Source organism: Nicotiana sylvestris, chromosome 1, assembly GCF_000393655.2.
Source record: "Nicotiana sylvestris chromosome 1, ASM39365v2, whole genome shotgun sequence".
Classification (NCBI taxonomy): Eukaryota; Viridiplantae; Streptophyta; class Magnoliopsida; order Solanales; family Solanaceae; genus Nicotiana; species Nicotiana sylvestris.
In genome coordinates this window covers 19683576-19702112 of record NC_091057.1, presented here as the reverse complement: position 1 = coordinate 19702112, position 18537 = coordinate 19683576, and the positions used below count along the sequence as shown (strand labels likewise).

The 18537-nt window shown below is 35.6% G+C and overlaps 1 protein-coding gene across 4 annotated transcripts; it reads right to left on the bottom strand.

The window, feature by feature from the left end:
- Positions 1-2251: 2251 nt before the first annotated feature.
- On the bottom strand, positions 2252-17842 carry LOC104217003 (putative ion channel POLLUX-like 2). 4 transcript variants are annotated; one of them, XM_009767154.2, is made up of 24 exons: positions 17531-17842; positions 15859-15935; positions 15397-15515; positions 14118-14404; positions 13583-13654; positions 12339-12423; positions 12124-12222; positions 11902-12056; positions 11717-11821; positions 9240-9326; positions 8192-8276; positions 7964-8111; positions 7238-7314; positions 7070-7150; positions 6370-6561; positions 6128-6241; positions 5818-5910; positions 5602-5728; positions 5457-5533; positions 4641-4688; positions 4492-4561; positions 4323-4396; positions 3068-3178; positions 2252-2994 (listed from the first exon to the last, which is right to left on the bottom strand). In XM_009767154.2, the coding sequence occupies exons 1-24, from the start codon at positions 17605-17607 to the stop codon at positions 2887-2889; spliced, it is 2568 nt and encodes an 855-aa protein (XP_009765456.1). In that variant the 5' UTR covers positions 17608-17842; the 3' UTR covers positions 2252-2886. The 4 variants fall into 4 exon arrangements, with proteins under 4 accessions (XP_009765456.1, XP_009765457.1, XP_009765459.1 ...); XM_009767155.2 differs by having other exon boundaries at positions 15397-15510; positions 17531-17621; XM_009767157.2 differs by lacking the exons at positions 15397-15515; positions 15859-15935; positions 17531-17842 and adding an exon at positions 14915-15367 and having other exon boundaries at positions 14118-14212; positions 14329-14404.
- Between the last annotated feature and the right edge of the window lie 695 nt (positions 17843-18537).

Below are 18537 nucleotides of genomic sequence, written 5' to 3'. Positions count from 1 at the left end.
GGAGACAATCTTGAATATCTGTGGTTTGTTTTAGTCGAGTAAAGCCCTTTGGAATAATTTCAATCTTAAAATACATGACCCTCGCTTAATTAGTATTTTAATCCTTAGAATTCGAGGCATGCCACTTAGTTGATTTTCCATGGCCCTCGCAAAGTTGCAAGTGCAGAGTTGTTGTAGGCGCGTTATTTTAATAATTTACCTTCCTAAACCCGGGTGCACATTTGTGTGACCCAAATCCAAATCTCAACAACGTTAAATAAAATGTGTTGCGAACCACGGGTGCATTTATATAGCGTGGATTACGATGTGTTTTAAATAACTTTGAATTTTTTTCGAAATATTAAAAGCGGCTAAAACAATAGCTTTTGCTTTTGCTTTTACTTTTGCTATAGTATCTTGAAATATCAGATTGAAGTGTTTGTGCACTCAAGTGATGGAGTAAGGATTCTCTTTTAGCATTACACATTACGTATAACACAAATTAGAGTAAATATACGCAATTGTGAAGCTTCTTTCTCTGATGTTTATTTGGCATGATTGATCCATCTCTTTTTTATGCATTCAATTAGTAGATGGTTTATTTCCATACTTGAGCCTTTTGTTTTAAAATTGTTTAGCAACCGAACCTCATATTTTGATTTGAAGCAATGAAGATTTTTGGCCGTTTGGATTTAGATAATTCAAGTCTGGTTGGCCAAGAGCTAATAAAAATTCACAAGCTAGTTTCATCTTTCTGTAAATAATCTATTTCTTTTTTCTATATTAATTTCCATAACATGGCCTTCAAAATAATCTTAAATTAGCTTTAGAAAATTAATTTATAAACAACCTAGTTTGATTTAGGCACGATTGTTAATAGATTATCGTGGCAATGGGCACGGTTCCCGTGACGTAGTTATGATACCTAATTCCCAAATTCGGGGGTGCATTTCATGTGACCCGATCATGACAACTTCAAACAATAATAAAATAAACATGTCGCGAATCCCGGGTGCATTTCATGTAGCATGATTCGCGGTGTGTGCCAAAACGGCAAGTGTACGACAATCGTAACTTGTTCAAGAAATAATTCCATAAATCCTAAAAGCGGTTTAAAATAATTAAAAAGCGGTTATAAAGGCTAAAAATGCACAATAAGTTTAAAACGTATAATAAGTCAGATAATTAGGCCAATTATAATAGTTTAAGCGACCGTGCTAGAACCACGGAACCCGGGAATACCTAACACCTTCTCCCGGGTTAACAGAATTTCTTACCCAGATTTCTATTTTCGCGGACTGTAATACAGAATCAATTTTTTCCTTGATTCGGGATTTGAACCGGTGACTTGGGACACCATAAATTATCCCAAGTGCGTCTCTGATTTAAATTAAATAATCTCGTTTCGATTGTCACTTAAATTGAAAAAACTCCCTTGCACCCTTCGGGGTGTAGTAAAAAGGAGGTGTGATAAATAGCATAATAACTTAGTAGGGAGATATGTCGTTTCCAGATACACCAAAATCATTATAGTATTGAGTGAAATGTTCAAGCAAGCAATTCAGATGAATAATTATGTGTTGCAATGTTTGCAAGAAAATCGAAATAATGATCCTATCAGAGTAGGCTCCGTTCAGGTCATTTGGTAATCAATCGAGATCATGAAGGTGCTGATAATAATTTATTTCTCGATTATTTTTCAAATAATCCCCACTTTAATGATCGTCAGTTTCATCGTAGATATCGGATGTCCTACAATGATTTCACTTTTATTTGAATTATTAGTTAATCTATAATAATTGCTTACAAATTATATTATTTAAAATTTGATGGAATTGTTTTAATGGAAATTACAAATCAATGAAAATAAAAGATGGATTTTTTTTAATGGAAATTAAAAAAATAAAATTGAAATGAAAGATAATAATATAATATAGAAAAGAGAGAAGAATATAAAAAAGAATATTCTCTTTTGGGGGGAGAAATGGGGGAATGGTCGGAGTAAGTTGTCCCCAAAATGGGAAAATCCCCATTATGAGGACCAAAAATGGGGTAAAGGTTAGAGCTCCCCAAATGGGTAAAGGTGGGAGATACCCTAAATGGGGTAAAGGTTGGTAGCAAAAAAGGTCGTTGTTACAATAGCTAAACCTCAATCTCAAGTAAGTAAGAGTCGGCTATCTCAATCCTCATCGTCCATGTTGCTCTATTTAAGCTCAACTCAATCTAATTTTATATAGAATAAAATTAGAAGTAAAATAAAAGGCAATAGAAGTTATGAAAAAATGTCATTACTATGGAACCAAAAAAGGATTTTATTATACATTGTGGGAAATCATTCTCACACAGAGTACAAGTTATCAAGAATCATCCTTTGTACAGTATAGCATCATTTCTCTTGATCAAAAACTTGTAAAATGAAGTGATCTCAGCACCATCACCCCTTTAAAAAATGAAATCACATTTGGCTTTAAGTGTTTCTAAAACCTCTCCTTTGAGTTGATGGTTCTTCTATAAAATGTGGGACTCTTTTCCCAAATGGAGATTTTCCCTCTTAACCAACTGTGGAAGAAAAAACAGTAAAAAAAAAAGAAAGAAACCTTTAGTTCTATCCAACTTTGATTTTTTCTTTGCAAACTTTTCTAACTTTGATGTTCATATTTCCTATACATTTCCTGTAACTTGCACTTCCTATTATCTGCAACATTCGCGAACACTTTGAATCATGCTTGCTCCTTGTTTCTTTTCTTCATTCTTTTTCAGCAACCGATAAGAAGCCAAGAACTGACGATCCAATAGAAAACCTATACAACGACCTGGCATTCATCGTAGTTGGTGTAATGAGTAAGGTGCAAGCTCAATTATTTTCCTTGAGTTGTTTGGGATTGAGGCGTTGTTGTTGTTTGTTTGTTAATTAACTGTGATCACGGGTTGTTCTCCTTCAAGTTCTGATATCACTATCAGCAAATCACCCGGTTCAAGAGAAAGGGGTTCTGATTTCGGGATTGGGTTGATAACCTGCAATGGATTAGGCACCAAGTTGAGCTTCTACATCCCTTTTTATTTTCAGAAGCAAATCAAGATTCTATACCTTCTTGTTGTGCTTCACATATCCGATAGCAACTTCTCTTCGCAAATGTGCTCTTTCAGAAAGTTCAGCAAATGAAGGTTTCTCATCTTCCTTCATGTAAAGGCGAATGTCCTGTAATGTAGGATGAAAGGAGTCATAACGAAGTTTTCCTTCTCTAAGTTACTTTTAGGTTTTTTCATTATTCGAGGTGTTTGGGGAAGAGGGGTAAATGAAGCAACAGTACAACTACACCTCAATCCTAAGCTAGTTGGTGCCAGTTACATGATATAATTCTCACTGTTCATTACGCTCCATTTTTGACAAGTTAAATTTTAATATTCAATAATTTAGGTTTTTTTAGCACTAGATGTTTTCTACATTTCAGAAAAATCTCTAGTAATATTAAAAGGATTTCCAGAAGAAACGGGACTTAAGAGCTAACTGACATGACTCTGTCTTAGTCCAAACTAGTTGGTATTGCCTCTATAGATAATTTTTTACCAATGCATTATATTTTTTCGCTAAGTCTGCATGGAATTCAAGAGATTGTAGGTTTTTAGAGACAACTTTCTTCCTTGTGATTTTACGTCCACACTTTCAATTATCATGGTTTCACACCAACTGACAGGTATATCGGGAGGTGTACATACAAACATAATGACCAAACCATCTCAAGCAACCTCCCATTTTATCAGGTATATGCTAGTGCCACTTTGGACCTTTTGTCGAATGTGATTATTATAATGTTGTATGATTGCACATCTATCTTAAGATTTGCATTTCTGCGACACTCATCTATTGAACCTTAAAGGCCCAACTTTTACTCTCATATAACATTGTTATACAACAATATAAAAGTTGCATTTCGCTTTGGTAGGTATCCTCATTTTGCGTAACACTCCAACAGCACTTCTCCATTTCTACCATTCGATTTTAGTTCTATCTGTTACATCTTCATATGTCATACCATTATCCTGAAATGCAGATCCTAACTATCTGAATTATCTACATTAAGCACGCAAGCCCATGTAATATCACATCAACTTCACTTTTCTTATGATAGCTGAATTCGCAGGCATATATTATGTTTTACTTCTACTTATCCTAAAATCATTCTCTCTCTCAGGAAACACATGCCAATTCATTCATGAACTAGACCTGCCGCAGAGAAGCGAAGTTTATCTGAAGATTTACTTCATGGGTTCGAGATAATTGACTTAATAATCTTGATTTAGAAGTTAACATTCCATCGGTGTTAGAAGAAGCTAATTATTACCTTAACATATATTTCATCTCCATCGGCGTTCAAAATCTCTTTCCAAACCTCATTCAATTGAATATTTTCTGCAACTGTGCCAGAAAAAAAGAAGAAGAATTAATTCAGAAATCAATTAAAATCTAATTAAGAAGAATTTATTTTGGCTTTATTAGGAAATAAATGAAACCTTGAGCAGTGACAAGACTCATTACTTCCTCTGCGGCAATGTAAGTGAGGGAAGGCTTGATTCTTGTAATCTGGAGAACAGAACATTCACAAAGGCCATCAAAAGTCCACAAATAAACCAAAAACAACCCTTTGTTAGAAACAAATTACCTGTTTACCCAATTTGGAATCGACAATTTCTGCAACAAGATTTTGCACCTGCAATTTGATCATTGATTCCGCACAGCAGAAAATTGATGAACCAATCAGTAATGTTATTTACCATGAAAAAAAGAATACATGAATAGTGATAAAATAGGAATGTTTTCTTCAAACATCAGGATACCCTGATCAGAAGATTTGAGCAGCACTTTAACCATTACATAACAGGTTCAAGTTTTTATGTGTTTTCTCTGGTAATAAGCAGTCAGCAGCTATGTTGTAAAGCCTGTATAAGGGATTATTATCTTGCCAAACTTCAACACAATTCAAAATAGTTTAAATTTAACAGTCTATATGATAAAAAAATATGATGCAAGCTAAGAAAAGAAGTTATCCTCTTACGGCAACCCCCACCCCAGTACCACACGAATAACATACTCATGATGAAGTAGAAAGAAAACCAGTACATATATATTTCCAAAACTACCAATATATCATGTTTTATTCTCCCTAAAACCCTGTTGTCCGTGCAAGTAACAAATCAGCCATCAACCTCTCTGCGTACTTAGACGCATTTGAACCTTGTCCGGGAGCATCTTACACACTGACGACAACAACAACAACAAACTCAGTGTTATCCCACAAGTGGGGTTTGGGGAGGGTAGTGTGTACGTCGACCTTACCCCCCCCCCCCCCCCCACACACACACACACATTGAGAAGGTTGCTTCCGATAGACCCTCGGCTCAAATAATACCCACTGAAGAGCTTTATTAAAAAAATAAAGTAGGAAATAGATTTGTTAAGACATATTTTGAGCAAATACCTTCATGCCAAGCTTGTCGCAGATGTTTTCAGCAAGGAGGAGAGAATATGCAGATTGCTTGTCTGCCTTCGATGCATCTGGAGAAATGAAATGTATATTTAAATATGCGTTTATACCAGAAATAAGAAAATACCATTTCTCTTACCTCCTAGTAACCATTCTCTATCAGATATCACGACAATGGAGAATGGAAATTCTTCGCCTTGTTTAAATGATTTTTGAATGTTTGCAATGGTATCTGTCAGCATGTCATAGTCCATTGGGTTTCCAATCTGTAGCATATTACGAATGTGGACAGATTAAGATGGACAGATCTAAATCTAGTCCAGATAATCAACATAAGATACTGAGTCAGAAATACCCTGTGGGAGACTCGGACATTTTTTAGCTTTCCTTGACCAGCAAGTCTGCTAGCTTTATGTCTGTCATCCATAGGGACATCTGATAACACCTCCTACAAGTTTATGTGACGGAAAATGAAAGGATTAATAAGAAGACTTAGTCTAAGTAAGTAAATCTACAGGTACTCCGTCAGAAAGTCCAACAGATATGGTGACTAATTCAGATGCTAATCCATAAATGCTTCTTCGTTAATTATCCAATTTTATCAGCCTATAATGTAGAGGTTGGAAGTGGATGTCTTCCATTGCCAGAAGAAGAGCATGACTTACCAGTGTGCTTCCAGGTCCCAGGTAATTATCATATTCTTCAATCATTTCCACAATATCAGGACGCCATCCCAGCATTAGTATGCATTCTTTAGGTCCCAGACACGAATCAGATGCCTGTATTCAGATGCTTAAAAGTTAGTTAAGATACACAGTAATGGAGGTGGCAGGTGCTGTAAAAAGTTAGCTAAGATGCACACTAATGAAGGTGGCAGTTGCAGCAACCATTCCTAAGTATGTTATACCTTAGACCCTGATTTTGTCCGTTTCACTATATTCTCAAGGCGTGCTTTTGTTATCTCCAAAGCATTACCCCGGAATTGTCCATTCTTTTCCACAGTGTGAGAATCATTTAGGGCGTTGTCACTTTCGCCAGAAATATTTAAGTATACTAGCTGCGGCCTTTTTTTCCCATGAATGGGTCCAATAAACAAAACCTGTATACATCAAAGTGAGAGAATCAGCATCAAGTAAACTAAATTAGGGACTGTAGCAAAATGTAAGGCATTATTGGCAGAAAAGACTCTCTTTCGCATTCAAACTGATAAAATGTCAAAGCTTAAAGCAAGAAGAAATATTCACTTCAATGGAAATCATGAAAGCAATAAATACCCGTCTAAGAATACATGTCACCTAGTACAGTGTCATACTTAAAGAAACTCAATTAGCAAGTCAATCAACCTGCTTCTAGTTATTATTTCTTTGTCCTACTTGAGACTAATGTAGTCTGCTTATACTAAATGCACAGTTTACAAATCAATGAGCTGCATACAATATCTTTAAAGGACATATGCAGAATAATTAAATCAGTATAAAAAGCAGGGTGCTGAGTGTATCACTGAAATTCTCATTTTTTCCACAATGACAATCCAAAACTATTTAACATATCCAGTTGGATTATTCATATGGGTGACACAACTGCAATATATAATGTTGAGAACATACTTCATCAGTTTCTTCCAAAACTTCGTCATCCCTTGGGTGGAAATTTATCTTCCCTTGTCGATAGAGACCGCAAACAACAGCCTGAAGGAAAAGCAGAATTAAAGATGACTTGAAGACCTACAAACTTTAAGAAATCGCTCGTTAAAACAATTCTAGTCAAATAACTACCTCTTGGAAGCCACGTCTTAATTGCTTATATTTTAATCCCACAAGGTGAGGGAAACTGCAAAGATTGAATACGTTCTCTGCCAGATGAAACGGTGGTCTTCTTAGAAAACAGTGTCCAATGATGACATAAGATCCATATACATTTTTATGCTAGTTTCACTGTCAGGATACAGCGAGATATAGGACATGATTATATGAACAAAAGAAACATACTACATAAAGCAAAAATTTCAACGGCCAGACACTTCAGACTTGAAATATTATCCCACAATTAAGGACAGAGCAGACTTCCAGTTCGCTGAAAACTTTGAGAAACTTAAGAAGATATTAGTGCTTTGAAATATGCACCGGATGTCCAAAGTTCAAGGTTATGGACCACGAAATCGTAACGTCTTAAAGAACTTAGCTCCTTACCAGACAGAACAAAAGACACAATCAAACTAAAGTTGATTTTGTCACAAATGGCTACAGGCAGATGAAGTAAAAGAACCTAAGTAGCCATCATAATCAAACAAACTACATGATATTTAACTCAAGTCTACCAATCCACCGGTGGATGATCCACTCTTCGACAAAAATTAAATGCATTTGAGACCATTATCAGAATGCAGCAGTTAAAACAGTGGAAGACAATGAGAGACATGCCAACTCTTCCTTTTCAGGTTATGCATTCGATAAAATGAATTCATGAAACCAAGATGATTTAACTGAGAAACAGCACATTACTTCGATAATTAAGCAAATGTTTGTATATCTTAATGAGTCCCTTTTGGCGAGAGCATTGAACAAACAATTTTGATGTGACATTTTGAACAGGTTCCACTCTTAATCCTGAAATTGACTTCAAGAGTTCACATGTGTTGTAGCTTGAAACCTGAAAGAAATCCGGGAAGGAGTCACTAACTTATAAATGATAATTCAATTCGGTTAAAATCCTCTTCCAGCGCAACATACCTCAACTATGGTAGGCACAGAGATCATTTCTGGAAGGGGCTGAAGGGCAAGCACTGAGAGAAATGCATCTGTGTCGACCTCATACCTAATTAAATAAAGAATATGGCAAATAAGAAAACAGGAAGAAAGCACAAGCACAAAATTCAAATTGTACGTAAAACGCCATTAGTTTAAAAGTAGATTAGTGCAAACATAGAAAAAGACTCAAAGTACCGTGCATAAAACTACTCCCACTAAGAGATCCCATTTCACATAAATTTCATCTGGTGCTCAGGGCATAAAGCCTTTCATAAGGTCTTGACTTGAGCACTTAAGTTGCAGATAACAGATTGAGTTTCTGTTGCATGGTTAAATGTGTTCTATGATTCCCACATGTTCTGTCTATGGCTTACAAGGACTTTTTTTCCAGAAATTATCTTCGGAATCAATTGCATACTGATTCAACCAATACAGAAAATAACTGAGAGAACGACAGACCACATTGAAACTCTAAGGTGTAAGTTTAACTATTACAAAAACACAGGATTATCTAAATTATGTACAGAAAATGTTTCAGTAACCTTAAAACCCAATTATAATATATATTTAGGATAAAAGAATACAGATTGACCTCTTTCAAGTGAAAATCAATACTTTACCCAGCTGCTAACGTTGTCAATCACTCTTCAATATTTTAAATTCTGATGAATATAAAACTAGTTATTTTGGATTTAGTTTTCTAAATATATTGTCTTGCTATTACTTGCTATCAGTGCTTGGTCCATCTTTTCTTTAGCCGAGGGTCACTGCGAAGGAAGGGCAGGGGTAAGGCTGCGTAACTACCCTCCCCAGACCCCACTTGTGATTACACTGGGTTGTTGTTGTTGTTGATGAAAACAAAACTAAGTACGTTGGTCATTTTCCAAATATTGAACCAAATGTCGGAAAAGTTTCAAATTCAATTGTCTTCCATCCCTTTGTCCACTTACCATTTGAAAGAGAACTAAAGAACAAGAAAATCGATACGACTAACATTTCATAATGTGCCCAAGTAAAACAAATCACTTGCCTATTTCCCTTTGTTGGAAGTATAACAATTGCGCGTGCCTTATTGGCTGCAGCTCTCTCAAATGATTTTGTCATACTTAAACTGCAACTGTTAGAGAAAACATATGAAATGTTAGATTGAAGGCAGCTGAAATTACAGCAACTTCAATTATCCATAGAATAGCTCAAGAAACATGGACAGACTGAGGCCTCATATCCCGAGGCCAAAGTCGACCTATGAGATTTTGCACGGCACAACAAAACCCACTAGGAAAGCCAAACTACAATCACACCATCAGCAATATATACAAGTTAGAGGAATTTCAACCGGCTCCCCCTCTTTGAAGTGAGGGAGATAGATGCACACACCATGCTCTGAAGTAAGACTGGACCAGCATCGGCTACGGAAATATGTATCTCAGCAACAGCATATCAAATCTCAGGCTTGAATTTGCTAATTACCAAGACTGGTTTAATAAAAACCTGATATTGTTTAATGCTAATTGAAGTCATGTTTTGGGAGTATTGACTGCTTTTTATGAAAAAAGTCAATTCGGATGAGATGTAGGTTCATATTTAATAAGGTTTCAAAGTAGACAAAGATCCTCAAATTAAGTAGCCACCCATAGTCAAAACAGAGTGGCGTGCTTAGCTCATGGAAAAAGAACCTCACCCCATACAAGAAAGGGTAGCTTGAAAATCTAATAAGATTAATAAACAAGTGGTTACCTCTCTCGAGACAGTATAAGTTTTAAGAGGATGCAGAGTAACATTATATAACATCATTAACAAAGCACATTTCACAAAGAGGGAATCCGGCAAAAATGATGTTTTCCATCTAAGCAGTTCAACAAATTGGATATTTGGAACAGCTAATGAAGCACTTCTATTCCATAAAAGAAAGTAAAGATTAAAGCTGATGGGCATACAACTTTGTTTGAGTATGCGTCTTCTATGATGTTCCCCTTGTTATACAGAACATACGCACATGGACCGGGTTAGTCGGTTTTTATCAAAACCAAACCAACTATATCGGTTTGGATTGGTTCGATTTTGTCGGGTTTTTGGGTTTTTTGTTACTTACATATCATTTCAATCTTACTTTGTTAAATATTTGATAAGTAAATATATATTTAGCAAAAATATAAAAACTTGACAAACATATCATCGATTAAAATATTCTTATGGGAGAATTCTCTTAGTAACATATAATAGTTATTTTTTTAATCGTCTGACAATAATTTTTCGTTGATAGACACTTTCAGGTTAACCTAATTTAGTAATTAAACATAAAAATCAATATGATACCTAAATATTAATAATCACTTCATATTTGAAAAAGATATAAGAACTTATTAGATCTTAACATATGATATGAATATGGAAGAACAAAGAGATAGACGCATTTCAGTAACACTTGATAAGAAAGTGATCATACAACCCATTATTTAAGGTCAATAAATATGGAGCACTTCATATTCTATTAAAATTTATATCCCGCAAGAGAATCCTAAATATTTCTATACATTTTTTAAAGAAAATTCTATATAAAATCTTAAAAATATATATAAAAGTTATATATTTATATGTCGGGTTGGTTCGGGTTTTTTACTCAATACCAAACCAAATCAAACATAACCAAGTCGGATTTTTTAATCGGTTTGGTGCGGTTTTTCGGTTCGGTCTGTACACCCCTACGCACAGGTGATCTATATAAGTAATGAAGTAGCTTCACTAGTGTTTAAAAAAGCGCCCGCTTCCTCGCTTTAAGCGAGAAGCGATGCGAAGCGAGAAGGTGCACGCTTCATATGGGTGAAGCGACTCAGGTATAAAAAAGCGACCGCTTCCCATTAAAAAGCGAGAAGCGATCAAGCGATGCGATGCGAAGGAAGCGACCGCTTCTGTGTTTTAAAACAGACCCAACCCTATTTTATTAAAAACGAAATCAGTTGTGTCTTTCACTAAACGAACAACAACAGCAGCGACTAGGGTTTTAAAGCAGAGCATCTGATAGCATCGACTAGGGTTCTTCTTCTTCAAGTTCAAGTCTTCAACAACAACAGGTATATTCTGATTCTTCTTCTTCTTTTTCTTTCACTGTTTAAACGTCCAAATAGCAACGAAATGCTGGCGAATTTTTTTTTACCTTCGGTTCTTTCTCAGAATTGATGCCAATCCTTGGGTTCTTCTTTCTCTGCCCAGTTTTTAACAGAGAATTACTGCCCTTCCTCTAATTTTTATATCCTTTATTCTTAGTTCTTATTTTATTTTAATTTAATTACTGCCCAGTATTTATTTTAATTTTTTTTTTTAAAATTCCGCTTCACTTCAAAAAGCGAGCGCTTCGCTTCTCGCTTTAAGCGAAATGGCGGTTGTCGCTTTTCCTCGCTTCACGCTCTTCACAACACTGAGCTTCACTAAGACTTGTTTGATCTTCTATAGCGACTTCCAGAACTTTGCACCCTAACAATTTTTGTTTCTTTATGAAGCGATTCTGACCTCTTTGTAAGGACATCAATATGATTGAGATCTTTGGTGATGTTGTCGGCCATTTTGTCCATTTGCTTTCTTGGAAGATCAGATAGCAGAAGAATTCTCTGCCGCCTGCAAACAGGTAACAACATTTGTAATACTTGCAGCACTGTGCATGGTTTTGTACGGTAAACTCTAAGCAGAGTGATTACCTAGCAGTGGCAGTACCTAAGCGAACAGCAAATTCATGGTACTTATTTAGCTGTTTTAGTATAAAGTTGAGATGACTGTTAACTCCACAAATTATAATATGATCAGTCTCCAAAACTTGCATTTGTGCCCCTTCTCTGAGTCTTTGCATATTATTCTGTCCAATTTCATGTCAGGGGACTGTCAAAGCTTGAACTTGAATGTAGCATTTTTCGGGAGCTTACCCGAAATTGTTCAGTCATGGTGCTCAATAGACGAGAATAAAATAGAATGCCCCATATAGCAAGGATGAATCCTATTACACGTTCAACTCTTGTTCTTTGCTGCAGTCAAATGCAAGTCCTTTTAGTATTGATAATTGTTACGATCTGCATATTGCTAATTAGTAAGAAGATTACATTTTATCAAAAAAATCAAATGTGATAAAGATAAACCACACTTTCAGGTGAGTAGATGATGAACAGAGGCATGCCCACGCCTCCCATAAGCAGTCCTCCAAAGAGTAAGCACTACCCCTGCTTTTTCTGCAGAATGAAAATATCCAGATCAGCAAACAAACATGTGGATAGGGAAATAACTGGAGAAGAAGATCGGCATATCAACAGACAAGGAGATAAGATTTGGTTGAATAATTTCCCATACATAGCTTCAACAAAATACACTATCAGAACAAAGCTGTAGACAACGACGATATAATGAAGCACAGTGAAAGCAAGTGATAAGAATATCCCATGTCTAAAATAATATCCATAAATTTTGCTTTTAATCCGAAAGCAACTAAACCACAAAATTTTGCCAAACTTCATACAAGGTAAAGTTAAAAAGTGAAGAAGAATCCTAATACACAGTGCTTTCAGTAATAGGAAGAAATAAAGGGAAAGAAAAGAAAGAGAAGGAAAGCAAGAAAAATAAGAGCAAAGAGAAGTAACATGACCGACTGGAGCATAGCATAAGTGAAGCCAAATAAACATGCTGGTTGCTTTATCATGGGTTAAAACCACGTCGGAACTTGAAGAAACTTAAGCCTCGCTTTGTACCTCTGGTGCAACTAAATATCCAAACAATATTTATTTTATTCAACATCCTAAAGAACTTCCAACTTTCTTAAAATGGTCATTATTAGTTGATAGTGGCTAATTGAGAGTATACTAGATGTTTTTCGCCATAAGCTGAAAGAATATATGGCTTGTTTTGTCACATATGAATTTTGGATGTAGCGTGTGTTTATACCAGAAAGCACGAAAAGCATCAAGTCTTTTGTGATTGTTCAAGTTGAAACTGGTGATTCTTCAAGTTTCATTTCCATCCATCAATAAAAATATTCTCACGTGCTTGCCGAAGGAATCATGCCTACATGAGAGGGGCATGCCGCAAGACGTGAAATAAATAAATAAAATATAACTCTACCAGCTTGTAGGATTTACTGGGTCGTTGTTGTTGTTGTTGTTATACCTCTACCAGCTTACACTAGGTAGTGCGGGAACAAAGGCATGAAAAATGGACAAAATGCTTCTGCTAAAGTTTTCTAACGTGCTTTAACAAGAAGATCATTGGAAAGTAATACAATAGGGGATTACTCGGCATTTGTAAACGAGAAACTTAATCTACTTATAGTTTTTCATACATTTGTAGACAACATCAGCACAAATAAGTATACCAAATATCATGTCTGAAAGAGTTTACCTGAATTTAAAGAACAGAACACCACCAATCATCACAAATGAGAAGCATGATACTAAAAGCACAATAAAAAACCTGCACAAAATGGAAAATAAATTATTCGGCTTTATCAGGAAAAATCAGAATAAGGTCTTGTGCGTCATGCAATTACCTCCTCGATGAATTTTAGTGAACGCACTACAAAGAACTACCATGTATATACGTTCTTCTAATCTCTTCATGCATTATAATCCTAAAGTAGCTAAAAAGATGGTAAGCCTATACAACGATGACAATTAGAATTCCGTTATTGCAACCCTACTAGTACAGGTCTATGAATACTGGAAAAGTTATAAGCATTAGGATTCAGGTCCAGAACAAATTAAAGAGGTAACAAATAGGAGTTTCCTGATTCAAGCCACATATATTTATTTTTAGGAAAAACAAATTTTTAATCTTTGTCTAGCACATAATATGATGTCATTTCGGCATCCATCATCGAGCTAAGCCATTAAGAAAGATAAATAGAAAAGCTACATACTACAAAGGAGGTACTTACGTGGCAACATTTTTCTCTAGTTGTATGTTGAACAAATATATTAACCGTGCTAAACTCCATTTGATGTCTTTCAGTGAAGGAAAGGACACATCCAACTGAAGTGGTGTTGGTTTATTCAAGGAGTTAGAAAGACAAGCAAAAGATAAACTTTGAGCGCCTGATGTTTGAGTTACAAAGAAGAATAACTCTCGGATCATCCCTATCTTCGTACCAATTAGATGTAGATGCTTCAACTTAATCAGGAAATAAGATGCCAACGAAGCTATTACAAATTTAGCTGGGAAGTCCTGCACATTTAAACATTCTCATTAGTAAATATTTAAATGATGTAATTGATCCAACTCTCAGCGTTTCCGATAAAAAAATTTGACATTGTAGAAACCAGTTTAAAGAAGAACACGCACAAATTTGGTCAGAAAATTACATCTCAATGAGATAGAGACTGGAAATATTCCTCAATATAATGGAAGTGGAATCAGCTAAAACATTGGAAGAACAGAGGTAGTTATATGCTCCCAATATGGAGCAGAAGTTCACGTCATCAAGAACCAGACTCACAACTTGATATTCAACTTTTCCTCATGAGATTTTTTAAATATTACATTAAATAACTGGAGAATTTGTAACCTACCTCAGTTTTCAGGACAAAGATGACATTAATATACTGCGTGCAGTATCGTAATTACAGAACTAACATAACAACCAAATATTTACTTCGTTAAAGATGGAATTTTCTCTGTAAACTCAAAAAAGGATTTTTCTCTCTGCTATGATAGAAGTTTTTGAAAAAGAAGTACCGATACTAGTTCCCCGTAGATTTCTGAAGGTGGTCAAGTTCAGATTCAAGGTGAGAACTGAATCAGAAGCAGATCATGAAATTCTAAATAGGATCCAAGGAGAAGTATGATTAAGTTTTATATGGACAGCCGTCAACATTCAGTTGCTTATCTCTTGATTGTTGATAAGACCAAATTCCCAAACTTAGGGAAAACACTACAGTGTTGAGAGATGTTATTTTGCCTCCGGTAAACAATTCAGAAGCAGAACCAAGAGCAACAAACTTGAAGATATCCGACAACAAATGATCCTGCACAAACCACATAATTCCTTTTTCTTGATAAGTAGAGGAATCATTGAACTATATATCATCCATGGCTGAAAGTAACATGGCTCAGTCAATTAAATCTAAAGAATTAAATACTACCTATACTAGAATCCTTAAAGCTTCTGTTTTAAAGTGAAACTAATTTAGAGTTGGTGGCAAGAAGCCTTTTGGAACCTCAGAATTATTCTTCAAATACATCTTCAACTGCTGAGGATTCAGATTTTCCCCGATATTCATGTTTCCTGAGGAATTTAGCTGTCTGCATGTCATCTTTTGAATGCTCGGCACCTTTCCTGGTTGAAGAGAGTAACGAGCATTACTAGGATGCAGTTCCAAAAAGGAGCTTATTTTTGGCATAACCACCCATCTCATACAGCATACAACAACAACAACAACCCAGTATAATCCCACAAGTGGGGTCTGGGGAGGGTAATGTGTACGCAGACCTTACCCCTACCCTAGAGTAGAGAGGCTGTTTCCAATAGACCCTCGGCATCCTTCCCTCCAAGAACTCCCTACCTTGCTCTTGGGGTGACTCGAACTCACAACCTCTTGGTTGGAAGTAGAGGGTGTTTATCATCAGAGCAACCCACCATCTCATACAACATACTGAAAATAAATTAACTAGATACTTACCTTTACTTTTGGCCAACCAGTCATTCATGCAAAAGGCAGAAGCACGGTTTCTCCGACAGGGACAAGCCAATGACTTTCTGGAAATTACAATCGCTTTAGATAAACAACGCACAAAAGGGGAGGTTCCATATCACATGAATAGTTTAGGCCGTAGCTGCCTTATGCACGAATATCTGAGCTTATGCATTCACTTTAACGTACCATCAAAAAATGTAGAATGCTTGGCCAAATTATGCTGTATTAACACTAACATATTTACTATTTCAATACAACCAACCAAATACCTGACTGAAAATGTATATCTAGTCCATAATCTACATACTATATGAATGAACCCTCCAAGATTTCAACCACGGTTTAACTTTACCCATCAAGAACTGTCACTTTAGAATATCCAGTATAAAATTGAGTATCTAGTGTTTCTTCAAGTTTGTTGAATTTGAAAGATGCGACATTTTGGTAGAGAAGAGGCTGGTACGGCTCTAGAAGAGACCAAGATCCAGTATTTCTACACACCCTTAGTCTGAAATAAAAGAGGTTGATTGAGACATTTCTAGACAACAAATTCAAAGAACATCATAGTCAATTTCAAATACACAGAATATTGGGACCAAATATACTTCCAACAGTCAACATTTTCCACAAAACAAATCAAGCAATTGCAGCAATTTCTTCCACCTTATGAAACTGTTCAGCTATTAAAGAAATATAGTTGGCGATCTATTCTATTCTGGTGGCAGCAAGATATGCAACTAACTCAAATGGAGGATAGTCCAACACTCACGACTCTGTTTATGAAGATGGATGAAACTACGGAACCAATAATAACAACAAAAAACCCAGTGTAATCCCACCACGTGGGGTTTGGGGAGGATAGTGTGTATGCAAACCTTGTGAAAGTAGAGACACCCTCGGCTCAAGGCAAGATGAAAAGGAAGATTAACAAGGATATCGTATTCAACTACGATACCAGTTCCATTTCTTAAACTATGTACAACGGAGCTGGTAGTCATGCTCTACAATGCACTGCAGTTTAAAACCAATTGCTAAATAATCCTATTCCATACTTACTAGGAGCACTTTTTACAATATCATTTCTGTTGTTCATAACTTCTTTTTCTTTTATGCCATGATAAGAACTATTGTGCACAAGACTACACCTAGAATACAACAACAACAACAACGAAAAACCCAGTGAAATCCCACAAGTGCGATCTGGGGAGGGTAGTGTGTACGCAAACCTCACCTCTATCCTGGGAAGGGAGAGATGTTGTTTCCGAAAGACCCTCGGCTCGAGAGGATGATTAGAAAACAATCGAATATCAATAACAATAGCCAGAAAAATGATAACAAACTATACCTAGAATACACTAGCAGGAATTCCAAAACAGGAGGTATGGCAGTCAATGGTAGCTCAATATGAGTGACATTTTTAATTACTTTAAGCTTGGCATTTTACCAAACACTTACACTAATAAATCACAACAATTATGTTTCTCAAAAACTGGACCATTATTCATCAGCATACTCAAGAAGAGAACTTCCACTGCATCTAAACTTCATTGCATATTTATATTCATACTAAACACATAAAATCTCTAACCCTCAATATCTAAAACATATAGATGACAAACATATACAGTTAGTTCTATACATGCATATACAAACAAACCTCTTAAAACGAGAAATCTGATTGAATCTTGGACTTAGTGTTGGAGCTGATGAGCGGGGGCAATGCAATTGAAGCATTTTAGCAGTAACCAATTCACCCTTTTCTTGTCTCAGGATTATGTAATGACCCTTTGAAGAATAACCAACAATGGAGATATTAAAGGCATTGTTTTCAACGAAATATTTTCAAGATTTTATAAAAAGAAGTTGTGTGCTACGATATAGGTGGAATGTGAGAAAATTAATTTGATGCGAATTTTTGGATTAATTTGAGAGATGGGTTGAAACTACAAATGAGTAGCGCTAATGGTGTGGAATAGTAAAATATATAAGTACACATCGAGGCAGAGCTTGGAAGTTAGCAGATGCTGATGTTTCAGTTGCCGTTTATTTACATGTTTGCCATTGGTAGCGAAATTTAGAATTTTAATTTGATGATTGAATCTTTACATATTTACAATTGAATCTATTAGGGGTCATTTGGTACGCGGAAAAATGTGGGATAAAGTGTGATACTAAATTTATATTATGTTTGATTGACTACCGTCAACTAAATAAAGTATAAATTTAGTGTCAGACTTAATCCCGGATATTTCATGTTATCTCACCTTATCCATCAAACTCGGTATTAATTTATCTCACTTCTCAGGTGGGATAAATTAGTCTAGAGATTATAATTTCAGGACTAGAATCTCGGGATAATTTAGTCTGCGTATCCAACGACCCCTTATATTTTTGAAATTATTGAGAACCTAATAGGTATTTATTAACAACAACAACAACAACAAAGTCAGAATAATCCTACAAGTGAGGTCCGGGGATGATAGTGTATATGCAGATCTTACCTATACCTTGAAGATAGAGAGACTATTTTCGATAGACCGTTGCTCAAGGAAAGATGAAAAGAAAGTAGTAGCAACAATAAGAAAAACAAAAGGAAAGGAACATAATATAGTAATAGAAATCTAACAATAATAGAATACAAGTTTTATATTATTAGTATGGGAA